The sequence below is a fragment of the Rhinoraja longicauda genome, chromosome 20 (genome assembly GCF_053455715.1).
Source record: "Rhinoraja longicauda isolate Sanriku21f chromosome 20, sRhiLon1.1, whole genome shotgun sequence".
Classification (NCBI taxonomy): Eukaryota; Metazoa; Chordata; class Chondrichthyes; order Rajiformes; family Arhynchobatidae; genus Rhinoraja; species Rhinoraja longicauda.
In genome coordinates, this window is record NC_135972.1 from 18,517,533 (window position 1) to 18,534,345 (window position 16,813).

General features: G+C 42.1%; 1 protein-coding gene and 1 long non-coding RNA gene across 2 annotated transcripts in view; one reads left to right on the plus strand and one right to left on the minus strand.

Annotated features, from left to right (window-relative positions):
- The window catches only part of LOC144603602 (A disintegrin and metalloproteinase with thrombospondin motifs 20), a 272,822-nt gene that overhangs the window by 33,054 nt on the left and 222,955 nt on the right, over nt 1-16,813 (minus strand). The window contains exon 29 of the mRNA XM_078417074.1: nt 12,666-12,833. Within this exon, the coding sequence (XP_078273200.1) occupies nt 12,666-12,833 (168 nt within the window). The remainder of the gene's footprint in view (nt 1-12,665; nt 12,834-16,813) is intronic.
- LOC144603603 (uncharacterized) overlaps nt 1-16,813 on the plus strand; it is a 66,624-nt gene that overhangs the window by 3,226 nt on the left and 46,585 nt on the right. The window lies entirely within an intron of this gene.

Sequence of the window (16,813 nt, forward strand, 5' to 3'; positions counted from 1 at the left end):
CAGGCCATGCTCTCATTTCACTCCTGCCATCGGGAATAAGGTACAGGAGCCAGAAAACTGTAACGTCCAGGTTCAGGAAGCTTCTCCAGTACAACTATCAAGCTATTAAGCACTACCACCTCCAAATAAGCTCTGAACCACATTGCCTTGGGGGCCTTGCATTATTACTGTTTAAAAAAAAATCTATATCCATATACTGAACTTTTTTGTTGTTGTTTATTATGGTGTTTACAGAGTACTATGTTTACATATCTGTTGTGCTGCTGCAAGTAAGAGATTCATTGTTCCGTTTTGGGAAATATGACAATGAAACATTCTTGACAGTAGTGCAGCACATTTATACTGCAATATTTATTATATCGAAAACAGATTCCAGTGCAGTAACCTTCAATGAGCTTGTTAATTTTCAAAGTTTGTGGCTCTTTGGTAATTCAAAAGTAGAGAGTTTTAAGATATCTGGACAAAAGCATTTGGGGTCTGAAGTTGCAAGTCATGACAAAATATTCACAGAATTTAAGTTGAAAGGGAGAGTAAAAGTTATTTTTAAACCAATTTGAAATGAATGTGTAGCATAGATCTAATAAATATCCCCCCCGCCATCCTCTCCAGTACAATTACATCCTTCCTGTAGTGTGGTGACCAGAACTGTCTATAGTACTCCAGCTGTGGTCTAACCAATGTTTTATCTATTTGAACCATAATCCCTATGCTATATTCTATATAAACAAGCATCCCATATGCCTTCTTCACCACCTTATCTACCTGGGCAGTCACCTTTAGAGGTCTTTCAATTTACACACCGAGGGTCCCTACGTTCCTAAGCAATCCCTCGAGTACCATTTATTGTGTATGTCCCACCTTTGATTAGTCCTCACAGAGTGCTTCACCTCACATTTAACGTCATTAAATTCCATCTGCCATTGCTTCACTAATCGGGATAGTAATTATGGAGGATGGAGCTGCTCAGGCAGAAACATACAGGAAGTCTGAACACACTTCCTGTGAGTGTCCCTGTACCAGATCACTTGCTCTTGTTCTTTTCAAACTGACCTGTTGAGCCTATAATGGATAATCGAATTTCCCCATTTACTGGGGCTTATCGTTTGCAGCCTGCCTATTGTTTCAAGCAGTCGTGGGCTAAAGGAAAATCTGAAAAGAAAAGAGAAACTAGCCAGACTAACTGAAACAGAGGATAGACCAAAATAATGTTGTTTAGTTTAGTTTAGAGATACAGTGCGGAAACAGGCCCTTCAGCCCACTGAGTCCGTGCAAACCACTCCGTACACTCCGTACACTAGCACTATCCTACACACTAGGGACAATTAACAATCTTTACCAAAGCCAATTAACCTACAAACCCGTATGTCTTTGGAGTGTGGGATGAAACCGGAGCACCCGGAGGAAACCCACGTGGTCATGGGGAGAACATACAGTCAGCATCGAACTCGGGTCTCCGGCATTGTAAGACAGCAACTCTACCGCTGCACCCACTGTGCCGCACTTTATCAAAACATGTTAAAACAAAACCAGAGAGAAGCTGTTCCTCTTGGTTGAGGAGGCAGAAGATTTGTGTGAGGGGTGGAAAGACGTCTTTAGAGGAGTGGGTGCTTATAGCCCAAAATACTCAACAGAGAAGATAGACACAAAATGCTGGAGTAACTCAGCAGGACAGAAGGGTTTGAAGAAGTGTCTCGATCTGAAACATCACCCATTTCTTCTATCCAAGGATGCTGCCTGTCCCGCTGAGTTACTCTAGCATTTTGTGTCTATCTTCAATGTAAACCAGCATCTGCAGTTCCTTCCTGCACATGCTTAACAGAGCTGGCATCATACAAGGGGTTGAATGGCCTCCATCTGTGCTGCAAGATTATATGATGCTCGTACACACACTGAAATTTTTTCCCCTCTTGTTTATTATATTGCTTGCAGCATGGTGGCGCAGCGGTAGAGTTGCTGCCTTACAGCGAATGCAGCGCCGGGGACTCAGGTTCGATCCTGACTATGGGCGCCTTCGGTACGGAGTTTGTACGTTCTCCCCGTGACCTGCGTGGGTTTTCTCCGAGATCTTCGGTTTCCCCCCACACTCCAAAGACGTACAGGTATGTAGGTTAATTGGCTGGGCAAATGTAAAAATTGTCCCTAGTGTGTGTAGGATAGTGTTAATGTGCGGGGATCGCTGGGCGGCGTGGACCCGATGGGCCGAAGGGCCTGTTTCCGCGCTGTATCTCTAAATCTAAAAAATCTAAAAATCTAAATCTAAAATCTAAAAGTGTACTATGTTTACATATTCTGTTGTGCTGCTACAAGTAAGAATGTCATTGCTCTATCTGGGACATATGACAATACAACACTCTTGACTCTTGAACCATGAGTAAAACATGAACATCTCCATGTAATCACAAAGTAAAGCTATGTTATCATCTACACCTTTGAAGTTTACAGTTTACCATACCAGTTAAATGTTCAAGAAGAAAAGCAGGTATTGTAAGTCAGAAACATATTACCGTATTGGGCAGGTTAAACTACAAACTTTTGTTCACATCACAGCACTGCAATGTACAGATTGAAAGGTTTCAAGTTATAAAACATAAATGTTTATTGCATTGCATTTATTGCAATGTCTATCGCATTCACATTTAAAAGAAACTGTCTAAACACCACTTACTGTGCAGTACACTTTGGTAAAGGCACTTAAAACTACTACTTATTCATGAGAGATAATTAGCCATAAGCATGTAGTGTCAGATCCAATGCAAAGTTAGGTCACACAGAGGGAGTTATTCAATATTCAGTGGATATTTTTAAGACAAGCTCTTGATTAGAATGGGTGTCAAGGGTTATGGGGAGAAGGCAGGAAAATGGGATTAGGTGTCAGAGATCAGCTATGATTGAAACTCTGAGTAGCCTCGATGGGCCGAATGGCTTAATTCTACTCCTATAACTTGTAACGTGAACTTGTGAATATGGGATAGAATTTAAATAGAATCTTTGCTTGAGTAACTCAGCGGGGCAGGCAGCATCTCTGGATAGAAGGAATGGGTGACCTTTCGGGTCGAGACCCTTCTTCAGTCTGAAGTTACTCCAGCATTTTGTGTCTCCTCGTCGTCGCGGCTATCCCTCGAGGTCGAGGATGATGGTCTACGTTCGATTGATTTTATGAACTCGCAGTTGGCTTTTGAGTCCAATCCTGGGTTTGAAAGTTCTTCCGTCCAAAGTTGAGCGATTGAACCAGGTATTCACCGCTTCCGTGCCGGTTCTTGACCAGGAGCGTGCAGCCATCACATCGCCTGCTCCTGTCGCCCTTCCCCCCATCGTCGGACGTCTTGAATGAAGTTTTGTGCTGCTCACAGAACGAAGACTCCTGTGCGTGTGTTTGTTTAACGTGTACTAGATGTTGCACTCCAAGAAGCACACGGTCCTTCACAAATCAATCAACTAATTCCAATAGCAAGGGAACCAAGACGATTGGAGCTGATAGATGTTGCCGCCTTCATCCGGCTTCACAGCCGTTGAGTTCAAGATAACTTTGTCCGCCTGGTCCGCCGTTGAGGTCTTGTACGCTGGATCGTGCGTAGTCTGGACTCGACCTTACCGCCATGGGTGGCCCTACCAGAAGCTAGTGCTTCTGACGGCATCGCTCTCGGAATCATGGGGGCGCGCAAGGTTCATCACAGCAAGGTGAATGATCCGAAGAGTGTCTATCGTTGGTGTAAACCAGCATTTGCTGTTCCTTCGTACACATAGTGTGGTGCAGATGACAATGGTGGTGTTGGGTATCTGCAGGGGGGCTGATCCATGGTATTTAATGAATGGACTAATGCACTGTGCGGGGAATTTCGATTGCACCTGGCCTTGAGTGCTCGGAAATGTCAGTGGTTGGACCAGGACAAATTGTAGGGGATATTTACATCGAAAAACGTGAAGCTCAACAGAATACACCGCAGTTACTTGCCCCGGCTCTCTGACAGTACGTCCCAAACCCGTGATCTCAGCTCTCTCACCAGAAGCAGGTCACTGTCTTGAATTATTTACATTTTTAATCGCCTGTAAACATATTTTTAAGGGTTGTGATGTAATCCATGACTTTACAATGACCTAATCAACCTCCTCAGGTAGGTGATCATCAAAGAACATTTATTGTGCTTCCAACTATTTGCTTTTCAAGTGCATTAAAATATTCATAAGACGAGCTTTGATCTGGCAAGCAGACAGGTACTTGATTGACATTACAATAGCCTTCTGAAGCTTAAATGGGAATAAAATGGATCAGAGAAGTAATCATTAGAGATCAGTGGGCATATAAAGCATGATTGTTTCTTTGGAAATGCTTTTACAACTGGGGAACAGTTCAACTGGAGAAAAGCTTTCAGGAAAATGAGAAAATCCTGCACAACTCAGAAACTCATTTGCATTAAGCAGTTCATAAAATGTGGATTAGCTTTATTGTATATCACAAAGGTACATCCTAAAACATCTGCCATTGATCTGCAATGTTCGAGAACAGTGGGTTTACTTCTCTTTCAAGTCCCATCATTAAAGCAAGCATATCTGGTTCAGAATCAAAGACGTCATTTGGAACACAAGATTGAACAGTAAACGATAAGTACAAATTAATCAGTACTTTGTACATGTCTTATCTTGTGAGGAATCTGAAAGCAGAGGCACAGATTTGACATACTTTTCCCACGCTGCCTGGTTAGCTATTCAATCAGCAAAACCGAATTAACTATTGCATCGACATACATTAAATCTCCACGCTCAATTATGACCTAATTTTATGTTTTAAAAGTGTTTGCCAAAAAATTACCCAACGGCAATGCAAGAAAGATGCAGGCAAGAACCTGCAGATGAATTTATGTCTGGGATAGACACAAAATGCTGGAGTAACTCAGCGGGACAGGCAGCATCTCTTGTTAGAAGGAATGGGTGACGTTTTGGGTTGAGACCCTTCTTCAGACTTTTTCAGGTCTGAAGAAGGGTCTCGACCTGAAATGTCATCCATTTTTTTCTATCCAGAGATGCTGCCTGTTCCTCTGAGTTACTCCAGCATTTATGTCTTTCGTCAGTGTAAACCAGCATCTGCAGTTCCTTCCAATACAATTTGTATCTGGGAGCAGGCTGACTATACTCTCCTCTACTGTCCTTATCAGACCAGTTCTAGAGCTCATCACCAATCTAGTCCTGGCACCTTCGAAACCCTTTGAAATCGAACCCCCTATATGACTCTAAATTATTCACTCATGGTCATGGTCCAAACTTCATTCTGCACTTGATCTTTGTATTGTTCAGTTGCATTGGCATAAATTGAGAGATACTTTATTCATATCAGTCTCAAGTTTAGTTGTTTCTTTAATCTTTTCCTACCTACACCTTTGGGTCAGTGTTTCCTATATCAGAGCCTCAAAGTTTATAAAACTAACATCATGCTGTACTTCCCCCCGAAGAAGACTGAAGGTCCTGTTGTGCTTGCATGCAGGTCAGTGGGAGCACCTTTAAACAGCTTAATGAGATTAGAAATGCCAGGTCACCACAGGTTGTGGAAACATGCAATGTTAGATCAGAAAGAGAATTTCTTTGAAGCCATTAAATGGATTGAAACACAACTAGCAAATCAAATGGATTAAACCCTGGTTATTGAAAATGTGAGGATGTTTAATCTACATTCTCTCTGTAATTTATTGAGGATCAAATGAATTTTACATTGGTTTCTTAATGGTTCAATTGCCAACAGTTGTATTTAATGGCCCAAGTGCGGAAAATAGATTCCCAAGATCACAAAATGCCAAACTTAGAAGGGGGCCATTCAGTCCGTCATGTCTGTACCAGGTCTCTACCAGAGTAACTCTCTAGTTCCACACATTGACCTTTCTCTGTAACCTTGCAAACTTTTCTTCACCATATATTCATCCAATTCTCCTTTGAAGTCCATAATGGAACCTGCCCCACCACAACTGCAGGCATGAGTTCCAGATTCCAATCACATGTGGAATCAAGAGGTTTCACTTCACTTTTAATTTTCATCCGCTTTATTTTACACCTGTGAACTCTGGTTCTTGACCACACCACTAACAGAACCAACCTCCCATTATCCATTCCGTCCTGACCCCTTATCATTTTATACATTTCTATCGCATCTACCCACTGCTTTCCTTAAAGAAAACGGTCCCAGTCGTTCTTAACTATCCTTGTAATTGTAGTTCCATATCCCAGGAATGATTCGCTTAAATCTCCTCTGGATCCATTCAAATGCTTCCACATCTTCCAATAATATGACTGTCAGATTTGATCACAACACTCCAGCTGAAACCAGACCAGTGTTTTATAAAGGTTCAGCATGAACCTTTATAAAACATTTCTATACTCAATGCCTCTGTTGATAAAGCCCAGAATTGTGTACATCTTATTAACTACTTCCTTGTCACTTCCAATGACAGATATCTCCAGGCTCCCATGCCCCTGCACTGCCTTTAGAACAATATTCTATATTTTTTATTGTTTGCTTATTCTTCCCATAATTGTGTACAGCTTCAAGTTTCTCCGCATTGAACATCATCTGCCTTACTCTGCCCATCCTACCTGCCTGCTAATATGCTGCAATTTAGTTTTAGTTTAGTTTAGACATACAGCGCAGAAACAGGCCCTTCTGCCCACTGAGTCCACACCGACCAGCAATCCCTGCACATTAACATTATCCTACACTCGGGACAATTTAAACATTTTTTCAATACACATTCCACCTCATTTTATACCAAGCCAATTAACCTACAAACCTGTACGTCTTTGCAGTGTGGGAGGAAACCCAAGCATGTCACGGGGAGAACATACAAACTCCGTACAGACAGCACCCATAGCCAGGATCGAGGCCGGTTCTCTGGCGCTGTAAGGCAGCAATTCTACCGCTGTGCCACCGTGCTACCCTGAATTTGTCACTGATGTTTTCAGTTCACAATACTTGCAAGTCTGTGATACCCACAGTCTAGAGATTGTGGTTTGCACCCGCACATCTAGGTCAGTAATACAGATCAAAAAAGCAATTGAGCCCAACACTGATCCTTGAGGTACTTCGCTATTCACCTTCCAACAGTTTAAAAACAACCATTGACCATGACATACTGGCCAACTTCAATGTCCCTGTTATGCCATGTGGATAAGCCTGTTATAGAGATCTTATTGAAAGTTCTCTACATACACCTTTACCTGCAATTCTATCGCATTATACATTCAATAAAAAAGGATCATTAACTTGGAAAGGATGCAAAAGAGTTTTTGGGCCAGGCTTGTAAGATATAAGGGGAGATTGAATAGGCTGGGACTTTTTTGTTTGGAGCACAGAAGGCTGAAGGGTGACCTCACGAGGTATAGAAGATCATGGATAAAGTGAATGCTCAGGGTCTTTTCCCAGGGTAGGGATTCTAAATTGGGAGGGCAAAGGCTTCAGGGGAGAGGGAAGAGATTTAAGAGAGACTTCGGCGACAATCTTATCATTCAGAGGGTGGTCACTAACTGAAATGAGCTGCCACAGAAAGCAATAGAAATCGTGACAATCATGACTTTAAAAAAACATTTGGACAGATATATGGAAAGGTAAGTTTTGGAGGGCTTGGGAGTTGACAATTAATTACAATAAATACAATTGAAATGAAAAAAACAGATCAATGGGAAGTTATCATGAATCAAAAGGCAAAGACTACGATGCTAGAAATCTGAAATGAAAACAGAAAATGTCAGAGCCACTCAACAGATCAGGCATAATCTGCAGAGGGACAAGATAGTTAACATTCCAGGTCTGTCTTCTGATCAGCCACCCAGTGGGTGGGTTTTGATGACCCTGCGCTATATCACGGTGCCCCTCCAAGGCAGCAGTAGCAGTCTACACACTGGAGGCTGCTCCTGGTCCTCTGAACTCCACGCACACGTCCTCGATGACCCCTGATACACGATGACCCTGGATTCCTGACTCCTGTCATAGAAACATAGAAAATAGGTGCAGGAGTAGGCCATTCGGCCCTTCGAGCCTGCACCGCCATTCAATATGATCATGGCTGATCATCCAGCTCAGTAACCTGTACCTGCCTTCTCTCCATACCCCCTGACCCCTTTAGCCACAAGGGCCACATCTAACTCCCTCTTAAATATAGCCAATGAAGTGGCCTCAACTACCTTCTGCGGCAGAGAATTCCACAGACTCACCACTCTCTGTGTGAAGAAATGTTTCCTCATCTCGGTCCTAAAAGACTTCCCCCTTATCCTTAAGCTGTGACCCCTGGTTCTGGACTTCCCCAACATCGGGAACAATCGACTGTGATGGGCTGGCTGTGGGGAACAGGTGACGGAGCTGCCCAGGTGGCTGTACTGGGAGGTGATCTGGTGATCTCAGCTGGATCATTACAAGTATTGAAGATGGACATGGATGGATTTTTGAAAGTTCAGGGAATCCTCAATGGGGAACTGGCACAGAAGAGGAGTTGGAGCATAAGGCAGATCAGCCATGATCATATTGAATGGCAGGGTAGGCTTGAGGGGTGGTGACCTACTCCTGCTGCTAGTTCCTTGAAGGGGGGCACCAGCATTCTGAAGGTGCATGCCATCATGTGTGAATAAACATGATGCAAGAACAAAAAATAGCTGCATTCAATATAAAGAAAAATGGTTCCAATTGTAGATCATCTTCTTTAATCGATAGAAAAGGTATTTACATATGGAACACCAACATTTGATTAATACTGAGGCTTTTGAGCACACAGAACAAATTGTCAGTGTGAGATTGTTTCATGTGAATACTGTAATAAAGGCAGGATCATTTTAACAGAATCAAAGCAGTCACAAAGTAAAATGGATTACATTTAAATCGGAAGTGTTTAGTTGCTAAAGATTTCTTAATTCCAATGGTAGGAAATCACAATGTTAATGGTTTTCGTGCTGAGGGTGTAGCTACTAATGAAATGAATCTGCTACAAGTGAAATAGTGAAGAGGAGGCTGTAGATTTGCATTTCACCTCCCTCTCGTGCTGAGTTGCTGAGCTCAACATGAACCATGGTGAAGGTCAGGTAATTTTCTTAGAGGTTAGAAACATAGAAACATAGAAAGTAGGTGCAGGAATAGGCCATTCGGCCCATCGAGCCAGCATCGCCATTCAATATGACCATGGCTGATCATCCAAAATCAGTACCCCAGGTTTAAGAGTATATTTTAAATTCAGAGGCTTACGTGAAGCATCTTGCAAAACAACAGCAAAGATGAAAAGAGAAGCTGAATTAAGATGATAGAGCCGACATCCACATCAGTCATGTGAACATCAGTGTCAATAAATATCTGAACATCAATGTATCAATGAACATCAATATCTGAACAACAAAAATATCTGAACATCAATGTATCAATGAACATCATAATCTGAACAACAATAATATCTGAACATCAATGTCAATAAAATCAATTTTTACACCCATGCGGTAGTCTATCCCTCTCTTTCCCCTCCCCCTTCCCAGTTCTCCCACTAGTCTTCCTGTCTCCTACTAAATCCTATCTTTGTCCCGCCCCCTCCCCTGACATCAGTCTGAAGAAGGGTCTCGACCCAAAATGTCACCCATTCCTTCTCTCCAGAGATGCTGCCTGTCCCACTGAGTTACTCCAGCATTTTGTGCCTACCTTTGAACATCAATGTCTCTCAGTAAAGTTCAGGAGAAATGGTTGGCTCCACTCATGGCTGGTCTTTATCCTTAATGACTTAACATCCGGACAACTTCTACTTTTTCAATACTAAACTGAGGCTTCGCCCAGCTTTTCTTGGGATCATGCCACTGTTGTAACACTTAAATGGTCGGGCAAAGGAAATTCTGACTATGCCTCAAAGTACTAACCACACATCAGATTTATTCTAGCTCTGGTATCCTGCCACCATTTCCATTGGAACATTAACCACAAATTCCCTGTGGTTGAAACAATTCTTAACCTACTACCAATTCTACTGGTCAGGACTTGCTGCAAGTAATGTTTGCCATTCAATTATCTCATCATTTTAAAATATGTTAGAACAAATGGGCTCCACTGAATATAACTTCTAACCACAATTCAATTTAAGCATTTACTGTTACTCTGAAGAAAGGAAATGTTTTTTTAAAAAGCCGCAGAAACATGCACACTTCAGTCCTGTTTAGATTAACATGTTCTGTATTAGAATCTGTTGATTTGGTGAACCAAGGTTATAAAACATTGCAAAAAAAACACAAAGTGCTGGAGTAACCTCAACGGGTCAGGCAGCATCTCTTCGGAATAAAGATAGGTGGCATTTTGGGTCAGGACCCACTTCAGACTGATTGTAGGAGGTGGTAGTAAGTGATGGGTGGATACAGGTTGATTAGCAGATGGGTGGACAATGGCCCTAGTTAAATGGAGACTAAAGGCTGTGAGATAAGGAGAAAAGAGGGGCGAATTGTGATTTTTTTTCTTTGTTGCCGATCAATATTCTGCAGTAACACTGCATAACCTGCTGAGTTACTTCAGAATGTGATTTTTGTTACAAGATTCCTGCATTTGCAGTTTCTTGTGTCTAATTATAAAAGCTTGTTTCTCGATGATGGTGGTTTCATAGAGTCATACAGCATGGAGACAAGCAAATCAGCCCAACTTGCCCACGCCGACCAACATGCTCCATTTACACTAGTCCCAAAGTTCTCCTCAGCTGAAACCATGACCACTATGAGCAGAGAGAGGGCTGGCACAACAAGACAATGTGGAAAGGAAAATAAGTAGGAATTGGGAGGGTGCCTTCTGTGAGTTTGGAGTAGAATTTGTGAGAAATCTCCACCTGTTTTGACCATATATTCTCCCCCAGAGCAGAACATTGATGGAGGTGAAGCAGGCAGCCTCTGATCAGGCTGCAATGACCCACCGATGTGACTGCTCCACAAGTAAGCACAACACCAGTTCTCCACATCATGTTAATCTGACTTTATCTCACCTTGCCCCACTCTCACTGACTGACACAAGAAGCCAGCACAAAATACATATTCTGAGCCAAAGTGGTAAATCAACATACGTTACTTTCCATCAACGAATCATCCGTGTGCATTTTCTTACTAATTCAGAGGCGGCTCTTTATAGGCCTAACATATTTCAACCAGAGCAGAGCACCAATGCCAGTGGTTGTTGAGATTGAGATTCTGCTGCATTTCTGGATGAGGTAACAGATGCCAGAGGTATGGATTTGTATGGCACACAAATAGGCCCTTCAGCCCATTTGAAGTCTGAAGAAGGGTCTCGACCCAAAACGTCACCCATTCCTTCTCTCCGGAGATGCTGCCTGACCCGCTGAGTTACGCCAGCATTTTGGGTCCACCTTCAGCCCACCATGTCCATTCTGATATTTTTGTCCATCAACACTAATCCGTTTGGCCACTTGCACTATCCTTCTATGCCTTGCCTATTTAAGAGCCTATCTAAATGTCTCTTAAACATAGTGATTGTATCTGATTCCACCATCTTCTCTGTTAGCACGTTCCAAATATCAACCACTCTGTGTAAAAAAACTTACCTCTCATATCACCTTTAAAACTCCTTCTTTTTACCTTACACCTGTGACCTCTGGTTTTTGATACCCCTACTATTGGAAAAAGATTTTAGTTAGCTACTCTATTTATGCCTCATAATCTTATATGCTTCTATCAGATCCCTTCTCTCCAGTGAAATCAAGCCCAGTCTATTGAATCTCTCCCCATAACTAAAGTATTACAATCCAGGCAACATCCTGGTGAATCTCCTCTGCACTCTCTCCACAACATCCACATCCTTCCTAGAGAGTGGTGAACAGAACAGCACACAGTACTCCGAGTGCAGTACAATGGGTTTTGTATAAGAGAGAATAGAAAGATAAATGTGTGTATACAGTTGGTATATGAGTGCCAAACTCTTCTACATCTTTCTGTAAAACCTTCTATTGCATGGCACAGAGGTACAGCTAGCAGAGCCAGTGACTGAGTTCAATCCTGACCTCTAGCGCCGTCTGTGTGGAGTGTGCACGTTCTCCCAGTGACTGCGTGGATTTCCCCAGGTGCTCCAGTTTCCTCCCACATCCGAATGTAGTGCCGGTTGGTAATTTAATTGGCTGCTGTAAATTGTCCCTCGTGTGTAGGAAAGCGGTAGAATCTGGATGGGGTTGATGGTAATGTGGGGAGAGGAGCATGGGATTATTGCAAAATCAGTGTAAATGGATGATTGATGGTCGGCACACACGCAGTGAGCTGAAAGGCCTGTTTTTGTGCTGTATCACTCGATGCATCTATGAAGTACAAGTCGGCAGGTTAAATGGCCACTGCAAATTATCCTTAGTGCATAATGAGTGGAAGAACAGGGGATTTTGATGAGAATGGGACATAATGGGTTACAGGCAAATCAGTTGTGGAATGGGATGCTGTGTGTAAAGAAATAGACTTGATGGGCAAATGGTCTCCTTAAATATCCTGGGTAAATACGGCACATGGCAGCATGAAGAAATTGAGATGCAGGCTTGCATCATGCCTCAGATCTACTCATTTCTCAACAGAACAGAGAATAAGGTTAAGATAGACACAAAAAGCTGGAGTAATTCAGAGGGACAGGGGGCATTGCTGGAGAGAAGGAATGGGTGACGTTTTGGGTCGAGACCCTTCTTCAGGTGAGCTCCTACCTGTGTCCATGGAGTGCTCCTCCAGGTGGGGCAACGGCCCGCTCGGCACCGCTTGTAAACCCGTGGCTTCCTCAAGTGCTCACAGTGCTTGTGGTCCACAGCAGCCAGCTCTCCATCAACACAGTCGACTCTCCGACGCTTGGTGCCCTTCCCACAGGACACGGAACACTGCCAACAAAGCACAGAAAGCCACCTTGAGCAACCCGCTGCTGCACATCTTGTCAGAGACCAGATCTCACGAATTGCAACTTCTTTCGTAGATGGATAATCCTTTCACAATAAATCCACAGCAAGATGATAGAAACATTAACCTCAGGCAATGAGCATGTTCTGTTTCTATAAACATCCACTAAGTTGATTTTGTCTGTAACTCGGAAAATCGCCCCAAAAAATCATTGAATATGGGAACCACACCACCACAGTAATGTAAGAAATGGCATATCCAAAGCATAAAATAAACATAATCAAGAACAATTACTAAAAGTGGAGAGTGGAAAGTAGTTCTACCCATCGTAGGCACAAATGTATGCTTAAGATTTCAGCGTCTGCAGTCTCGTGTGATCTCTGTTCTACTGCATTCATATGTGGTGCATGATTAATCGGTGGCTAATTCTAAAGGCATTCGATGTTATTGGATCATTCTGCTATTTACAAATAATCTGCTATTAACAAATAATAACAATGGCCTTGATATCCATTCAATGAGCCATGTTCAACAATTCAAAAGAGTTAATAGGAAGAAGACAATTAATTTGTGAAAGTTTTGCTTGTATAGTTTGATATAGTTGTATAGTTTGTTCGGACTCAGTCTGAAGAAGTGTCTCAACCCGCAACGTCACCCATTCCTTCCATCCAGAGATGCTGCCTGTCCCGCTGAGTTACTCCAGCATTTTGTGTCTATCCACTTGTATAGTTTTTCTAGTTTTGCACTGAATATGATCATTTCCTTCAAAATGCTGTTGACAATTGTCCGCAGTGTATGAAAAATTATACTGCAGATGAAGAAATCCAACTCACGAACTAGACTACATTCACTGACACGTCACACAATGGCAGGCCTTCTTCTCTCCAAGAGATAGCAATTTGGTCATCTAAACCCAGGGCCATAGTGCTCCTGCTACTGTGGCACTAAGCTATGTGGCCAAGCCCTACTTTAAAATCATCAACAAAAAGTGTAAGGTGACACAGCAAGGCTGTGAGGGGCAGCTTCACATTGAAGGTGCTATCTTCCAAGTAGGGCCGCCAACTGTCCCGTATTAACCGGGACATCCCGTATTTTGGGCTAAATTGGTCTGCCCCGTACAGGACCGCCCATGTCCCGTATTAGGCCCGGGGGGGTGCTGTAGGCCCGGAGGCTGTAGGCCCCGACACTGAAGGCCCCGACGCTGTAGGTCCTGACAGTTTAGGTCCCGACACTCTGGGTTTCTGACATTTTAGCTCCGGACAGTCTAGGTCTGCAGACCCGGGTGCCGCCTAACGGAGGTTGCATAGCAACCCGCCTCCCGGCACGGGCGGCCACCATTGGTGGAGCGGGAGAACGTGCCCGCTGGCTGGCTGATGGTCACGTGGGGCGCCTTGTCCCATATTTCGTGATGTCCCGTGATGTCACCTTGTCCCGTATTTCAGAGTGAGATAGTTGGCACCCATACTTATAAGTGAGTCAATAAACCACCTTGTGTTTACTCTCAGAAGTGAGCATCAAAGATTCCAAGACACCAATTTGAAGAATGGTTTCCAAAATTTACTCCTAGTTGTTACACTAAAATAGGTGCCCCGATATTCAAGTCAAGATAAATTGAGTTTATTGTCATAAGCATAGGTGAGGTGAGGGTGAGGTACAGGTACAACACCAACCTTGCTTGCAGAAGCATCACACACACAATTACTCAGACAGCACACAATAACATACATTGTATATGAACTCTGCAAGACGGTAAAAAGAAAACGTGGAAAAAAGAAAAAGACATTAGTGCAAAACTAATGCTTGAGAAAAGCAGCTTGAGAAAAACAAGTGTAAGAGATGGTCCATAGCGTTCCATTGCTGAGTTAGGATTAAGGTTGTATAGGTCGTTTCATGAACCTGATAATTGTAGGAAAGTAACTGTTCCTGAACCTGGTGGATGCTCTAGATTTCAGCATCTGCAGTCTCTTGTGTCTTCATTTGTAACTGGAAGTATATCTTTCTTTCCATTATTAACAGTAATTTCCAGTTTTGCACATGGTTTGAATAGATCTCATTGGGATTTTTTTTTCTCTGTGTTGTAAATGAGTTATGCTAATCCTCACATATGTTATGAATGAAGCTCTGCAGTGTACAAATACAAACTGAAAGGGATAATTTGGTTCTATGCGTAGTTACAAATGAAGGCATGGTGTTCATTCCGTTCCAGATTCTGGTAAGTGAGAACATAAATCAACAGTTGTAGCTTGCTGTGTGGGGGACAATGAAAGCCAGGAAAGAGCACATTCATTGCCATACAAATGCGTCAGACAAAAAACAATCAGCATTTTTAGCCCAAGGGAATGATAGAGGCTAACGTATCAGACTCACAGGCAAGACTACAAGTCATCACATGAGGGATGTGTTTGTGGAACTTTATTTTACTAAAATCAGGAACCAAAAAAGATAATCATATGGATATCTTTCTGCTAAAAAGAAACAAAGAGTATTTTGATCATTGCAAGTTACAATCTAATTAATTCATTTAGCCAATGAATCACATTGCATCAAAGCATCATAAGATCACGTGATAAGAGTAGAATTAGGCCATTCGGCCCATCAAGTCTACTCTGCCATTCAATCGTGGCAGATCGATCTCTCCCTCCTAACCCTAGCCTCCTGCCTTCTCCCCATAACCTCTGACATCCGTACTAATCAAGAAAATTACCACAGAATTACTACTGCATAACTACAGAAAAATCTAACTTGAGTGTACTGCAATGAATTACTACTGAAATATAAATACCCAGTGCTGGGAGTAAAGCAAATAAATGCACACATACAGTTTTGAATATGACACATATGATTAACTGTAAAAGCAAATAATCCTCTTATGCACTATACTTAAAGCAAACATTTATACAGGCAAAAAACAACACAATAGGTTTCCAGATTTTCCTCAAATACAATGTTCCCATTACTACCGTATAAAGATTAATTAAAATAAATCTGGCAACATTTCCCTTCTGGCTACATAAACATAAAGTTGATATTGTTAATGGATTTGAAAACTAATTCGCTGGTGTCATTGCATTTTTGTGAGGTTAGTAAGATTAGCTTAGCGGCATGAAAACCCAAATATTTGCCACATCTGAGCTTGATTTGCTTTTGATAAAACAACAGTTTAATATTTCAGCTCAAATTACACACTGTGTATTATTTACTAAACAAATCGCTGCTCTCCAATGATTTTATAAAGATTTTTATACAGAATTATTCAAGTTGAAGTTTAAGTTCTGAACAATTTGTTAGAAAGCAACAGTTTTGTTCCCAGCATTTGCCAGATTATGCAATCTGTTTCTGAGATGTCATACAAAACTGTTTAATAAAATCAAAAAAAGTAATTCAACACCATAAGGATATTAATGATGGAGGAGTGGAGAGGCAACTGATTCTGTGGTGTCCATGACAAAATTCCAACCACATCTTATGTCAGTGACAGCAATAGATCACTACCCCTCAATGTAATCCCAGAACTATAGAAACTGGCTGGGACTGCTCCTTAGCAAACAGTTAGAACAGATTTCTAATTCTAGTCATTAAGGGACAAACTACCATATCTAAGGAAGCTTTGATATCTGCCCAGCTTTTGAGTTACATTGAGTCAACAGGAAATACTGGAATACATCTCACTGAAACACTTCATTCACAATTTTGAGTTGGTTGTGCTGCATTTGCATCCTGGAACTTCCATAAACATAGTAATTACACAGGCATTTCAAAGACAGGGCGAGCTGTCAGCAGACCTGGAGTTCAAAGCATTCTGAGAAAATTTAGCCTGAATTGCCCACAATCTCAGTGTCTGCTTGATCATAATGAGTGTTTTGGTTTGAAAAGCTTTTATGTACTTTGAAGATTTCATACTGCAGAAAAAAACCTAAATGCATAAGGAAGTGATTTCTTATCTCAGCAAATTGGTTGTACAGTC